We start from the raw sequence: 15,611 nt of genomic DNA, 5'->3' as shown, positions 1-15,611 counted from the left end.
AAGCAGCCAGTGTTCTCCAACACAAGCAGAAAAATACAAACTGATAGCACCGGTTTCCCGGAAAATGTTGAATTGCATATTACAGTATATGCTGTTTAATTAAAGATGAGTCACACCTAATCCCCAGCATGCCGGATCAGGTGAACCTAAAGGACTATCAGGACTGTTCAAGCACTCTCTTCATATGCTCATATTTCCAGTAGGGAAAACATATTTAACTGCAATCAGCAGGTCTGTGTGTTTATTTTAGTGTTTCAAAAATCTATGCACCTATGTATGTACCCATCAGCGATTATATTGTTTTAGGGTTTATTTCTTTTCTTAGTTTATATTCAGAATGGTTTATTCTGCGTTTTGGTAATAAGCCTTATGTACTATGGCTGATGCCATTTAACCAATTTGTTAGTGTTGAAATTGTAACCAGATGTTTTGAATGGCATATGTACTACTGTAAATCTAATTTGCCCATTTGTAACATACACATTTTTAAAAATCAGGTTTAAGACAATTCAGCCAAATGACAATGTGACCAAATTCACATTTAACAATAAATACACCATGTCTCTATTGATCAATATAAGAAAATGTATAAATACTGAAATTATAATAATAACCAACAGTTGAAAAAAGCATTTGCTGTTAAAATGTGTTTTGAAGCAGTGCTGCCACCTTCTGGCGTTGAAGGTACGTACACATAAATCCTCATGCCTAAAAAATATTTAAGATGAAAATATTTCTCAATACTGACACGGAATTGGCCACATTCAGTTGTATGCAAAATGGCAGCCATGGTCAAAGTGCATGTTACAATAAATATCTATGTGACCAGTGGCATATTTCTGCAAACTTTAATTGGATCATTTAAATTATAACAATGTATGTGCCCATAACTGTGTACAATGTACAGATATGTGTATTTGTGTGGTATGTTGCATATTGTGTCACTGCCAGATAACTAAACTCTGCGGGTATTCGATCTTTCACTTCCTGGTACATTGACAGTAAACATGGCACCTGGTTTAATCACTGAGGTTTCATCTTTTACACACCTGAATAGTCCTCAATCACAAAAGCATTAGAGACATAGAGTGTCAGCAGATATATTTTGTATAAATATATATATATTAATATATTTATGAATTCATTTTTATTTACCATCCCACCTGTACCAGCATATACTGCATAGGTCCTCCACTCTAAACTGCTTGTAAATATATCTACCACTTTTTCCTGATGGTTTTTTATATGAAATATTTAATTTGTTGCCTGAATTCTGAAAACTGGCAGTATTGTATAACCTTTTAATTTATGAATTGACAATGTATTTCCAGGCAGCACAGCCAATACTACCCATTCAGATCCAGTAGAGGGGGCCATCATGGCAGCACTTTAAGCCCGGATAGAATAGATATGAATGTAATAATTTAGTTTTTAATAAATATGGAGGTATGGCTGTGGTAAAAAGAAACAAACAGTGAATCAGCTGTAACATATTTTAACAAACACGGCAGTGTTGCTTTATTTCTTGCCATTTAAATTTTAATTACTGCATACAGTACATACGGTACATAAACATTATTAAAATTATCTCTGTAAAAAGACACAGAATCAGCAGTGTTTTTTTTCCAAAATGAAAACATCGTTTAAAATATTGTATATTATTACAACATATGCAAAAGCTCACATTCAGAAAATGCATTGCAAAAGGCAAAGCAGCTATCTCCACAGTAAGATTATACCGTATATTCATTTCATTCCTAATATGCTTACAATGCTTACAAAATAGTCAGACATCTAGAATGGTTAAAAGCCTATATAAAATTGTCTATAACATATGTACATGTAATGTATTTAAGTATATACATTGCTAAAATGAACTAAATTATGAAATAATATGAAAAAAAATCATACAATTAGTATCTGGAGTTAAATATTCAGACCATACAAGAAAAGCAGAATGAGGATATACACAGAGAACAGGTGTTCATATGTATGCTTAAAGTGTGATTACAAGGTTTACAAACAAAACTAAAACTGCTGGGAAACAACATCAAACATACTGTACAATGCAATATACAGTGGCAGTGTAGGGAATGGTTGATGATTACAGAACCTTTTGGAAGTATAGATTAATTTTAAAATAGTTTACAGTTTGGAATAAACCATCAAAAACCACTGAGTAATGCTACTCTGAAAAAAACTGGCACGCATTAACTATTGAAGAAATATCTTTTAAAAAATTATAAAAATATGCATTCATCCAAAAGTATAACTAGTCAAAAGGGTGCTCAATATAATATTGTATATGCTCCAATGGCAGAAAAATATGACTGTGTCAATATATGTGCTTTACAAATTAAGAAAAGAAAATAGATGCAACGTCTATTTTACAATTCAAGTAGAGACATATACTGTATGCTATATATTATGTTACACACACACACACACACACACACACACACACACAATTTCACTCACACACACACATACAAATGCACTCGCACACACACACAAATGCACTCACATACACACACACAAGCACACATGAAGTAAAATGTTCAGTGTTAAATCAACTCATATAGATGGTCCTAATTAACACTGAACATTTTTCTGTGCTGCATTCATAATTCATAAATCAGACTGCTGGACAGTCACGGTAAAAATGGACAGGTAATTCGAGACTGTATTGTCACAGAAAGTATTGTACACAGTACAAACACAATATAAACGGGCACATACACAGAACACTGCTATTTTGGACTGAACTCTGAACTATGTTTGTAGATTAGTGTTCAGAGAACAAATAGTTACATGTTAAATATGAATATATATTCCAAGCATTTTCACAATGCTTTGTCAAATAGAAGGTGCAACATTCTGCAATAAATTATGTTTTCTCGCATGACTTCCTTCCCATAAATTTAAATGCAATTAATTCTAAGGCAATTGACCAGAGGCAGGTCAATGGTGAATAGTTAATGGGGAAATATACTCCTGATCCATACCGTATTTGTGTACTTACTGTGAAAAACAAAAACAAAAACAAATTTTAAAGCTGCAAAGTGCTGAACATGTTTAATTTTAGTAGTTAATGAAACAAATGTGTTAGGCATACACAGTAGCACTCTCCTGCAACTGAAACACATCCAGCTGACATGAAAAGTTTATTTCTGATAAACACTCTCTTTTATCCACCATCTGTATAAACATGTTTCTTTATATATTCATGAGAACAGTTACAAAAAATATAATTTCATATTGCATTACCAACTAGAGCATTTCCAGAAGATAATGTGCAAGAGCTTGTGGTGATGTTTTGGGCAAAGCAAGAGGTCTTGCAATTATGGTGTAGTCTTCAAATCAAAAACCAAATACTCTTTCAGAAAATGTTAATACTGTAGGGTGCACATTTCTGAACAGATAAATGTATCGCACTGACAGAGTTATCACATCAGACTACAGAAAACCTATGTACATACCGGACTGTGATTGTTCCGACCACTCTTCACCATGGATTCTGATTATGCTTTCTCATTTGCTATTTTGCCATTCATTACTGGCATTTGTATGCACAATACACACATATTTATTTCAGTACTAGGAGACATTATAAACACTTATGGATTACGATCAGATGAGTACCCAGAATGACTTTAATTGCGTGGCATGTGTACAAGCATGAACACAACGAGACCTATTCCTACCTGCTTATTTCCCATCCCACAGAAATATTTCAAAACTGAGAATACTTGTAAACTGATTACTGCCAGTCCACAATAAATTTAAATAATAAAAAAATACAACAAGGGAAAAGCCAAAAGCACCAACTGTAAAAATTGGCAACAAAGAGAGAGAAAAAAAACAAAAAACATAAAAAGGTTGTAAATGATGTTTAAAAAGTCTCCTCCCTCCGTAAAATTGCTACTGTACACGATACTAAACTTATATACAAGCGTAGGGCTAGGACTGTTGTATCGCCGTCTCCATAGCTAAATCTTAGCGTACCGCAGCACATCACAATGGAACGAAGAACGCGGTCGGACAGGACTGGTCTCCCCCCCCCCCCCCCCCCCGACCTACACGCTGACTCAGCAGGGGGAGGAGGACATCTGGTCGTAGTCGGGGCACTTGAGCAGGGCGGGGTAGTTGGAGTTCATCTGCAGGGAGGCCTCGCTGGAGATGTCCGAGGGGCTGCGGCCTCGCACCCAGGCGTCGGGGTGCAGGAACTGGCCCGAGTAGTCGGAGCAGTTGCTGAGCCGCGGCCGGTAGAAGCCGGGGTGCGGCCTGTACATCTCCTCCGCCGTGTAGCGCTTCATGAACAGGTAGACGGACATCACGCCCGCCGTCTGCGCGGACATACACACAAACGCAACGCGGGCGGGAATGAACAACACTGTGAAGCACACATCGAGGACAAGAGTGCCTTTTCAGGAAAGTGCGGGCCGAGGCACTTGCAAGTGCGCTCGACTTCACTGAAGTGTCAACGATGCTCGAACAGCGCATTATGAACCGCCATGTTAAGTGCCTAGCATTTGTGTCCGCACAGACATATCAGAGACACAGGGTAGTAGTTACTCATGAGCTCTACTGTGGAAGCTGACCCCAGGACCTACTGTCGCACATAGGAGCTCGGAGAAGCGCTGTTAGGGGAGTTACCTCGGTCAGCAGGAAGGAGATGGCAGCAAAGGCGAAAGACCAGCCGTACTTATAGCTGAAGTAGGCCTCGTTGTTCTTGGTCCTGTTCAACATCTCGTCATTGATGCTGGATATATAGAGCACCAGGCCCACGACCAGGGACAGACCTAAACCAGGCAGAGGGGAATGTTATGTTACTCTATATACAGCACCAGGGACAGACCTAAAGCATGGAGAGAGGAATGGTATGTTACTAAAAGGGCAAAGAGCATGAACAAGCTGTCTTTTAGCCTGGAATCTATTTGACCGTTTTCAACTTACACATTATACACAGAGCAGATTGAAAGCTAGGATATTATTTTTGTTCTTTTCACCATTCAGCCTCTAGTACAGGTATGTATATCTGTTTGATGTTACCGACAGTAAATTACTAGTAGTACACTCTCAGAAAAAAAATCTTATTTTGCTTGTCTCCATAGCGGAATCCTATCTCCAGGAGCGAAGTGTGGAAGCTTCCAGGCAAAGAAAAATTTTGCCTGACAAAGAACCCTTCAATGAGATAGGATTTTCTATGGAATCAAACAGGGTTCCTTTTGGAACCACGTGTTTTGAGAGTGTACTATAGTAGTTATAGCAGTACCTGAGAGGATGAAGAAGATTCCGGAAACAAAGGCCAGGATGGTGCGGTGGGGTCGGATGTGTCCGATGTTGTTGAGCACGAACCCGATGAACATGAAGAAGAGGCTGACCAGGGGGAAGGGCGTGGCAGAGCGGATCATCTCTGGAGCGGGGAGGAGATGAAAGAGCAGAACCCAAATCACGACAGCAGCTAGACACGGTTTCGAATAGAAAAACGCAGAATCTACAGCAGGCTCAGAGGCACATATCCTGCCTAAATTCTCTCACAAATACACAACAGGTTGTCTGTACTGTGAGTCCTTGACAGGACTATCAGTGCCAAATTAGCCATATATCTACAGGGTCCAATAAAGCAATTCCCGCCTACTCGATGTGCAATAACACGAGCCCCTGCTGGGGTTGTCTCGCAGGGATTCCTGTCACGAAACAGCAGCTCTCCATCTCAGACACCCATTACTCCCCACTCAAACACCTCCCATGACAGCACACACCACGCAGATATGTTTGTGTTGTCTGCAGTGCCGCCGGCTGATTATTAAACATAACCACAGGTAATTGCAGCTCTTACAGTTTCCCGCTCATTTTGAGAAGCTGCTGGTCCAATTTGTAAAATTGAGCGAAGTCTGCCAAGCAGTTTGTTCGAATTTTTTTCTGTAGATTATTATCACTCAGTGCCACAGACCCGCTGCATTTCCGTGCTCACGGCCGAGTCTGCCATTGATCACTGTCAACCAGTTCAGCACTTCTGGGCTTTGGCAAATTGTTCCTCTCTCCTGGCCCCCTGTTCGATCTGTGTCTCCGACAGCCGTGAAACCTTCAGGTGGACTCTTTTGGGAAGCTCTGGCACGAGGCGGGGGAGTAGTTTCTAAGTCTGCCTGTGTGTTCTTGTAGTGTGAAAATTGGACTATGTTTACTTTACCAGTGCCTGTGAGAATTTAGGATGTGGGCACTTTTCATATTTGCTTTAAAAATCTTCTAAGGGAGAGTTTATAAATGGTGTTTCTGAGGTAAAATATGGGGGCAGTGTCAGATCAGAACAGATTGACTGGATAGTGACATCTTCACACTTTTACCAATTTTGGGATCCCATAGCCGTCTGGCCAGTCCAAACTCACTCAAGAATATTTCAGCAAAAATATTTTATAATTATAGACTATACAACAGCATCACTAATACTGGTCAGATAAGTTTGTACGTGGACTCTTCTTGTTACAATATTTTGTTTAGCATGTGGATTTCCAAAATGCAGAGGAGGCAAGGTCCCCCTCACGCTTGTTTTGCCACCCACATGTTACTAAATAAGGAACCGCTGTCGCTAAAGCAATGCCATCTTAAAATAGATTATACAGATAGAACCGTGAGTTCTAACGCTTTCAAATGGTATATCCTGTTACCATAGTGATTGAGAACTGCACCATTGAAAACAGAATGAATGCAAAAAAAACCCTGGGCTGGTGAGACTTAAGGGGTTAAGTCACAGCAATGGGTATGCTTATATAATATTAATACTTTTCTTTATTTGTATGGTTACTTTGGAGGGTAGGATTAAAATCGAAGTTTGATTGGGAAAATAAAGCACAATTTTGGACTGTGAGGCTATCTGAGTAACTGAATAAGCTGTGTTTGTTCAGGTAAAATACTAAATGTTATGCACTCTATGTTTCTTTCTCCAGAACTGTAAAAAAAAACAATGTAAAAAAAGCAGTAGTGTTGCTGTGGTGAGAGGTATGGTGTAGGTCACAGGACAGCTGCTTTTCTGTCCGTGTTTACACAGGCGGCAGGTTTGACACCTCCCAAAGCACTTTCTGAGCTGTGACCTCTCTCTATCTGTTAGCCTCTCTGCTTTCTACCTGTTCGAATAAAGCAACAACAAAAAAAAGTGCTGCTCTGCTACACAGCCCAGGACTTGCATTAACAAAGCATTTCACCACCCCGACAAATGACAGCAATTTTCCTTTCATCTTCCCTTTCTCCCATTTATTCTTCCATTAGACATTTCAAGGATCTCTAGATCTGAACCCCTGTGATCACCTGGGATTGTTCAGGTTTCGTTGTCACTTTCCACATCCAAGGTTGCCTTGAATAGGTATGAGAATAAATTTCTGTTTTATTGTGTTCATATTTATTCAACAATTGTGATGGCGTTGGGATGGGGGATAGCGGTGGTCGGTGTACCCTGCCGTAAAATCCAGCTAATACCAGCTTGAAATGACCAGCTACCAGCTGTTTCAAAACATAGCTTGAGCTGGTCAAACCATGTTGAGAATGGAGCTGGTCTGAACTGGTCAACCAGCTACCGAGCTGTTTCAAAACCTAGCTCGAGCTGTTTTTTTCAGCAGGGTAAGGCGATGAGGTGGAGGAGTCAGGGCCTGGGAGACGTTCAGCACTCCCACTCTCTGGGTGTACCTGAGGGGAACAGCGACTGCTCCACACAGGGGAGCCAGCAAACTGAGCCCCCCGCCTCGCCCTCCTCGGCTGTGCTGCTGCAGCGTCCGTGATCATTACCACCCAGAACCATGCCATCTCTCCCCCGGTTCATCATTATAACTACATCCACACACAGCAGGGCACGCAGAGGTGACACAGAAAGGCCCCAGACCGTTAATGACAGGCATCGGGTTATTTTTCTCAGAACTCCTACAGCTTCTCTGCTTCGTGGCTGAAGCTGGTGTTAATCCTGTTGCGGTTACCACGCAACGATGCAGCTGAGTTTCAGGGCACTGCGTCCGGATAACAGGGGTCTTGATTTAGCGCGTGTGCGTGAGCGGTCAAACAGACGGATGGCAGCTGTTTCCACGGCACCGGTTACGCCTCGCGACCCTCCCGGACACGGGCCGCGGGGCGTGTCCGGGAGGGTCGTGAGGCGTACCGGTGCCCGTGGAAACAGCTGTCGGGAACGGGACGGGAAGTTGAGCCTCTTTGGGGTGTGGGGAGCGAAAGGGGGGGGCGTTCAGCGGGCACACTCACTCAGCACGCTGACGGTGGACTCGGAGGTCATCTGGACGTTCATGGGCATGACGTACTCGATGGTGAAGCAGCGGCCCGTCTCCTCCCCTGGAACAGAAGCACAGAGCGGACACGCGTCACGTGACCGGGCCCGACCCGCTGGGCGCCGGGGCGTGAGTCACACCCGCGCGCGGCCGGGGACCCGCCGCCTCGTCCAGGAGAGATTGCTTTTCTTTGTTCTCCCGGCGGTCGGCGGCGGAAAAAGCAATAAGAGGAAGCCGAGAGCCGGGAGCGGGGAGCGGAGGGGGGGGTTTGTTTCTCAAACGGGGTTTCTGCGCACACGCCTGAGGCACGCCGGTGTTGCGTGGCTCTGCGGGTCACATGCCGCCCTGGATGAACAGCACCGTAGGACGGCTGTGCCAGTGCCACCCACACGCAGTTTACTGCGCTGCTGACTCTGCATCACCCCTCCCATTAATATCACGGTACTACACTTCTGTCAGTCGTTAGGCCTACTGACAAACTTTATGACTACTCATAAACAGATGCTACACGCACAGATGTAACCCCCTAACCCCCGACCCCCCCCTTCACAAGTCTCCTTTCACAACATTTTCGGTGACATTGTAACGATAAGAGGCTGAGCACATCTTGGTCTGCCTCCATCTCAAAGTCTCTGGCTTCATTTCTGTCAAATAGATCTCCCTTTTGAGAAACAGCAAGACTGTTTTGACAGCAGAATATGTGTGTACCATTGTTTTGTCAACAAGTACATTCATGCAATTCTTCCATACACAAAGTCAGGGCCTCAGTACATTCATACATTCATATGACTGTGTGTGTGTGCGCCTGCGTGTGTGTGTAGAGGAATTTGGTGATGGGAACTGGAGGGCTCCTACCTCCTTGGCTACTGATACTGGTTTATTGTTCTCATGGATCCCGTTTCTGTTTGGAAGAGTGTCACCACCTAAGCTCCCTTCCCCAGCAGAATGATATACAGCATAGCCCTGCGCATGTGTTTTTCTACTTATCTGTACCTGTCTAGGTATAAAGATGGGTGAAAACTTATCTTAGCCTGAATTATTCCGAACTGAATTATTCCTGTGTGTGTCTGTGCATGTGTGTTTGTGTGTATCTGTAACCCTGCATTTCAGTAAGGGCTCATTAAATTAAGTTTTGTATACTGTAAATGTTACCCCTGTATCCCAGGCTAAAGTCTCAGTGCCGTCCTTGCATCTGCCTCATTTAATTAATGAAAGGGCTTGTTCACAGGATTACAGTTTGCCTGGCAGAGCGATGTTAGGCCTGTGTAGTGCCTCTTCAGTCAATATGCTTAATTACTTGTCTTATCAACTCCCAAATCATCACAAGAAGGTCTGTTCTTTTAAGAGTGGAAGTGAAATGGTGTATTTCTCCATTGAGGAATTTATACTGTAGAGACAGCTCGACCAGAACCCAGTCAATAAATGTGTTTGTTTTCAAAGAAAAAATGTGGTCAGGTTTAATTTATACAGATTCATCTAAAAATCAAATGATAAAACGCTTTTCATTTCAAACAGGAAACCAAACTCTATATATTTCACTTTGAATGTCAAAGCGCAAACCGAATCATTTTTTCACCTAGTGCTTTGTACGTGCGTTTCTTGAAAAGCTTCCTTTAAAAAACAATCACAAAATAGCAAACATACCAAAATTAGGTATGGAGTTTTGAAAATGGATTTAAAATTATGCTCCCTGACAACTATCACCATGGCAACGCAAAGCTGCTGTGAAATGGGAAAGAGAATTAAATGAAGCTTTCGCTGTAAAAGACTGTGCTATCTCAAATGCCTGCAACATGTATGGAACCATATCTACTAACATTGCAAAAAGAACTGCAACTATGTCATCATAATTACTATATCTATATATCCTACAACATAATATATAATATTATATAATATAATGCTATAATTTTGCAGCACATTAGTATGACTACATCAAAATACAGCACATCTACACAGAAATGTACAGTATTTTTATTCTTTATGAAACACATTTCGAGAAGTGTTACGCCCTGCAATTCACACAGTATAACACCCTGGAATTCACACAGTATAACACCCTGGAATTCACACAGTATAACACCCTGGAATTATAACACCCTGGAATTCACACAGTATAACACCCTGGAATTATAACACCCTTGAATTCACACAATATAACACCCTGGAATTATAACACCCTGGAATTCACATAATATAACACCCTTGAATTCACACAATATAACACCCTGGAATTCACACAATATAACACCCTGGAATTATAACACCCTGGAATTCACACAGTATAACACCCTGGAATTATAACACCCTGGAATTCACACAGTATAACACCCTGGAATTCACACAGTATAACACCCTGGAATTCACACAGTATAACTTGCTGGAATTCACACATTCACATTTCAAGCATATTACTGCCGCCCTTATTGAAACCAGTGCAGAATGCATTTGGCTGTCTTTTGAATACTACTGAATGATCAATTTAACCATAAACAGCCATCCCGAAGACAAGTCTGCTTCTACAAAATTTCACTTCAGGAGTGTCTTCTCTGTGAAATCCGCAAAAACTCCATTAGGGGCAGTTTGGGCGTATATACAATGAGGTCCGTAAGTATTTGGACCTATTTTTAAAGGGCTGTAATTCCTACACAGTGCACTCAATATGGATGAGCTGAGGGTATGTACATCCCAATGGAGCGAACCGTGTAGGAATTAAAAGGGTGTCGCTGTCCAAATACTTACGGACCGTGCTGCACAGCGGACCAGCTGTCTCAGCCGTGACGTGTGCTGTAGGAGAGGCGTGTCTGGGTCAAACGGCTCTGCCCTCACAGTTCGGTAAGCAGGCCGCTCAATAACAACACATTTGCGGGTCCATTTGTTGTATCAGCCCGTGGCTTTACTGTGGATTACATCACGGCCTCCGAGTGCCGTACCATGTCAAACACGTGCTTTTTCCTGAATCCAGGGCACGGACAGCGTTGACGGGGAAAGTTGCAGCGCTACCCTCGTGTCAGTGAGCCCCAGTCTAGCCAATCACAGTCCCTACACTCTGTTTTGGTCCAGGGCCAGTTAACCAATCAGGAGTGAGAGGTGAGAGATGAATACCTGGTTTAACAGAAGGCAACACTCGGTCAGCAGCCGGCATCTCTACAGAGGAAAGGGTTGATGTTAGTGGTGTTTGGCTGCACTGAGAAGGACCAGCATGCCACACATGCCCGGGACTGTGCATTCCTGGGAGAGGACAGCAGGCCCATGCACTGCTCAGGCTGGCTACATGCACTGGCCCGTGCCAACCAGCACTGGGCTACCCACACAGCCCCTGTGTGGGTCTGTGGAAGCAACCACGAGCGGGGAGTAGCAGGGGCGGAGATGTGGGGGCTGCTGTTTTTGCCATTAAAGGCATTCGCTTGAGAGAAACAACCTCCATTTTGTGCTCTCAGTTTAATCAGCAAGCTGTCAGACACAATGTATAAGTGTGTGACTGTATGTGTGTGTATGCATTGGCGTGTGTGTGTGTGTGTGTGCATGTGTGTTGGGGTGTGTGTGCGGTCATGTGTGTGGGCATGTGTGTGAGCATGCGTGTGTGTGTGTGTGTCTAATGTGTGCATTGGGGTGTGTGTGTGCATGTGCGTTGGTGTGTGTGGGCATGCATGTGTGACTGCCTGTGTGTGTGTGTGTGTATGTGCATGCGTGAGCACGGTTGTGTGAGTATTTGTGTCAGTGAAAGTGGAGGGGAGAAGGTGCTCATAAATCACTGCGTCACTGTAATGCAGCAATACTTCCATTTAAATCATTACCCACACACGCGTACAAATACCCGACATGGCACCCGAGCTGAAACTCGACGTTACTTTAAAGAAAAGCCTGATGTGTGGTTGACAGTCACAAGTACCTCTCTGGACTGGCAGAACACGGCATGCACAGTCAATCAGGGCAGCCTGACATTACAGGAAGTCCACATCACTGTTAACTCCGTGACATGATGAATATTAACATTGTATCGAAAGGTCATCAGGATCCTCTGTTGTCAGCAGACATGATTAATGCCTGCTGTGACCGTAGGTTTATGCAGCTGTAATTTAAAATGGCTCCTTTAATCCCCTTTGGCCAGCCACTTTAAGTGATTATGTCAAGAAGGACCTTGGAAAGCGCTTCCTCGGAAGGAGCGTTTCAGCGTCTGGAGACAGGTCCTGGCCTAGGGACATGTTCTACTGACCGCTTGTTAAAAAAATATATTCAGCTCTCAAGCGGACCTGGGTCAAATATGTAGTTGTTTTTGATCCAAACACATTTCTACGCTTTACTGAGCTCACAAGACCCCGCCTTCTAGTCCTCCCGGATGATTCAATTGCACCGGGCAAGATCAATCGAGCACAGAAAAGTATTTGAATCGAAAGACACTCAGGCATTTGACCCGGGTCTGTTTCCAGTGAGGCTGGCTGTGTAAACTGAAAAGAGACAGGAGGGATAGAAGCAGCCAGCATGCCCTGCCCCCCCTCTCAGCGCTGGCAGGGGAGGACAGACCCGCCCAGCAGGATGAGAGAGAGGGACGGCGGCGCGCACTCACCCGCCAGGAAGCAGACCCTCCACAGGCCCGAGTGCAGGGACATCTTGATCTCGGCGCTCTGGTTGAGGGGCAGGATGATGCCCTCCTCCAGGTAGAGCCAGTAGTCTGTGCTCACCGCGATGCCGAGGAGCCCCAGGCCACACACCGCGAACACGCTGCTCAGCAGCGTCAGCGCCTTCCTGCCGCAGATGCTCATTCCACACGTCTCCAGCAGGGGGCGGCGTCAGCAGAAAGAGGGGGGGCCTGCGAACGCACATTCAGCCTTTCGTCAGACAGGATCATCGACTCCGGACCCTCGATTCCAAGTCCGGCCCTGGTTTTCTTTTCTCCCGGGTAATTAGTGCTGCTGATCGGTCAGACCGTGTTGACACTTGACTCCCTGGGGGAAGGGAGCGGGTCTCGGCCCTTGAGGACTAGGAGTTGCTGATCCCTGATGCAGCAGGACGGAGACGTGAACCGGCGGAGTCCAGCTGAAATATCGTGAATGGAAACAGTCATCTCTCTCCCTGTGCCTTCACAAGGAGAAGTGCCAGCAGATATGTGCTGTTCCCTGCGCCCGTAAACCAGCTGCATTCGACAGTGTGACTGAATAGGCAAGTTTGAAAATGATGATTCAGCAGCATCACCTGGCCCCACAAAAACATCTGCAATCTAAATTTAGAGAGCACATGAAAGATCACCTTAGCAGACACATTTTTTATGAAACAATGCTTTTTACCAAAGCATCAGGATTTGAGGCTTACTCTTTGGTGCAGAACTTTGGCAAATATGTGATGTACATCAGTCTTCAGCCAATAACAAAAAAAATGTCATAGTTGATTTTATTTTAAATCAACTAATTTATTCACATATTCATTATATTTATCATGGTACCATACCTGTGGTGCAGATCAGTCACCTTTTCAAAACAGTCAGTTTCTCTGCTTTTTCTTGGCTTGAATCTGTCAACTAACTGCTGCTTATGGCACGCTATATCAGTCTGAATATTTAAAACTCAAAATTACTTCAGAATATCACCAACAATCCACAAGCAAGTCAGTACTGGTTTGAAAAAAAATTCCCAAGAGGATGCCAAGCTTCTGATTTATCACATATTTGATATATTCTGAGAAAAGACATATACAGCACATAGTTTACATACATAATTAATGGCACAGCACACGGCAATATACTGTATGAACACACGCATAATACTAATGAAAGGTGGTGACACTTCTGGCGATCAGCATCATTTCAGTGCTGTAATCAGCGTGAAGCATACTGCCGTAAAACCTGGATGGCCATTTAGCTAATTACTCAATTTGCATAGATGGGCACCCTCCTCCAGACTCTGGACCAGGATGACATGCAGTGGGAGGGCGACAATGTGTGATTTTTGGTGTAATGTATGTACCATATGCACCATATTGAGAGCTTATTCGATTATTCAAATTGCTTTAAGCTCTTTGCATGCGGCGGTAACCTGGTTATGTGCCGGAGGGCTGAGAGAGGCTGGTGGAATAGGATGAAGTGTCATACTGATCACAATGATGGAATGAGTGTCTTGCCTTTCTGCTCGCCGAAGTCCAGGGTCATTTCAAAGTTAGCTACTGTATAATTCAATTATTAATTCAATCTTTATGTCACGTCTCCTGATTCTAAAGGATACACCAGCGCATTTTTTATCACGGCGCAGGGGACGGAGTTAGGAGCGTGAAATCTGTGGAAAAATTCAGTTACGGGCACATTAATTACGCTGCATTTGAAAGGTTCCCGGAGACAAGACATTTTCAGTTCAGAAACCAGTGCCTGGGAAACACCAACAACTACACTCTCTCTCTCTCTCTCTCTCTCTCTCTCTCTCTCTCTCTCTCTCTCTCTCTCTCTCTCTCTCTCTCTCTCTCTCTCTCTCTCTCTCTCTCTCTCTCTCTCTCTCTCTCTCTCTCTCTCTCTCTCTCTCTCTCCTCTCTCTCTCTCTCTCTCTCTCTCACACACACACACACACTCACGCACACAACAACACACACACACAGTCAACATACTGATTCAGTGCAGTGGAAAATGAGCAGTGTAACAAACTCACTGAACTCGGCGGTCTTAGAACAAAATGGAAAGAGGCTGTAGTCAGAGTGTAGATGAACACCATGGAAGAGGAATAAGACCTGAGGTTAGATTTAGATAGATGGTTAGATAGATGTACTGAAAAGCACTGATTTCAGTCTTCAAAATCTCTTGGAGGTTCTGCGAGGACATTATCGAAGACACAGTTCCAAGTGGTTCATAAATAAGTACTGACTTCAGAGAGAGGAAGCTTTCATAATCTCTCTCCATCAGAACTAAGGAGGCAACCCGGCAAATGAATTCATGAACTAATGTTCAAATGGCGTCATTTATTCTGTATCCCTGCTTATTATTGAGCAGGGTGATGAACAACACGACAAGGAATTCAATAGGAGTCACTCGCATACTGAGCCAGTTAGAATCAGAGGATAAAAGGGCCACGGAGAGCTGACACTAGTCGCTGATGTATGAAACCCGAGCCAGGGCATTGTGAAACTTTAGGGGGTGGTGTGGGAGAATGGCCAATCACTCCGATTCGACAGCGGCACGCAGGGCACGGAAACCGAAGCCTTTCCATTCGCCCGCTCACCTGCGCTGACGCACATGGGCATTGACGCACTTGCAGGTGACACGGGCCGCCTCGCACTGTGATATTCCCTCCTGCTACACATTAAGAACCCTTTGTGGTCCTCCATTTTGTGAGCGAATACATTAACCGCTGAATGAGGAGAGTGGTTAAC

General features: G+C 43.8%; 1 protein-coding gene across 2 annotated transcripts in view; it reads right to left on the bottom strand.

The window, feature by feature from the left end:
• Nucleotides 1-4,088: 4,088 nt before the first annotated feature.
• Nucleotides 4,089-15,611, bottom strand: part of LOC133122468 (voltage-dependent calcium channel gamma-5 subunit) — a 22,326-nt gene continuing 10,803 nt past the window's right edge. Inside the window, exons 2-7 of one of the 2 annotated variants that reach the window (XM_061232451.1) lie at nucleotides 12,832-13,074; nucleotides 11,370-11,411; nucleotides 8,242-8,328; nucleotides 5,276-5,416; nucleotides 4,657-4,802; nucleotides 4,089-4,346 (exon numbers count right to left, since the gene is read on the bottom strand). In XM_061232451.1, coding sequence (XP_061088435.1) covers nucleotides 4,089-4,346; nucleotides 4,657-4,802; nucleotides 5,276-5,416; nucleotides 8,242-8,328; nucleotides 11,370-11,411; nucleotides 12,832-13,027 — 870 coding nt within the window. In that variant the 5' untranslated portion in view covers nucleotides 13,028-13,074. The remainder of the gene's footprint in view (nucleotides 4,347-4,656; nucleotides 4,803-5,275; nucleotides 5,417-8,241; nucleotides 8,329-11,369; nucleotides 11,412-12,831; nucleotides 13,075-15,611) is intronic. The other variant, XM_061232452.1, reaches the window with a different exon arrangement.

Source organism: Conger conger, chromosome 2 (genome assembly GCF_963514075.1).
Source record: "Conger conger chromosome 2, fConCon1.1, whole genome shotgun sequence".
Classification (NCBI taxonomy): Eukaryota; Metazoa; Chordata; class Actinopteri; order Anguilliformes; family Congridae; genus Conger; species Conger conger.
Note: the sequence above shows the minus strand (reverse complement) of the source record. Positions and strands in the feature narration are given on the sequence as shown.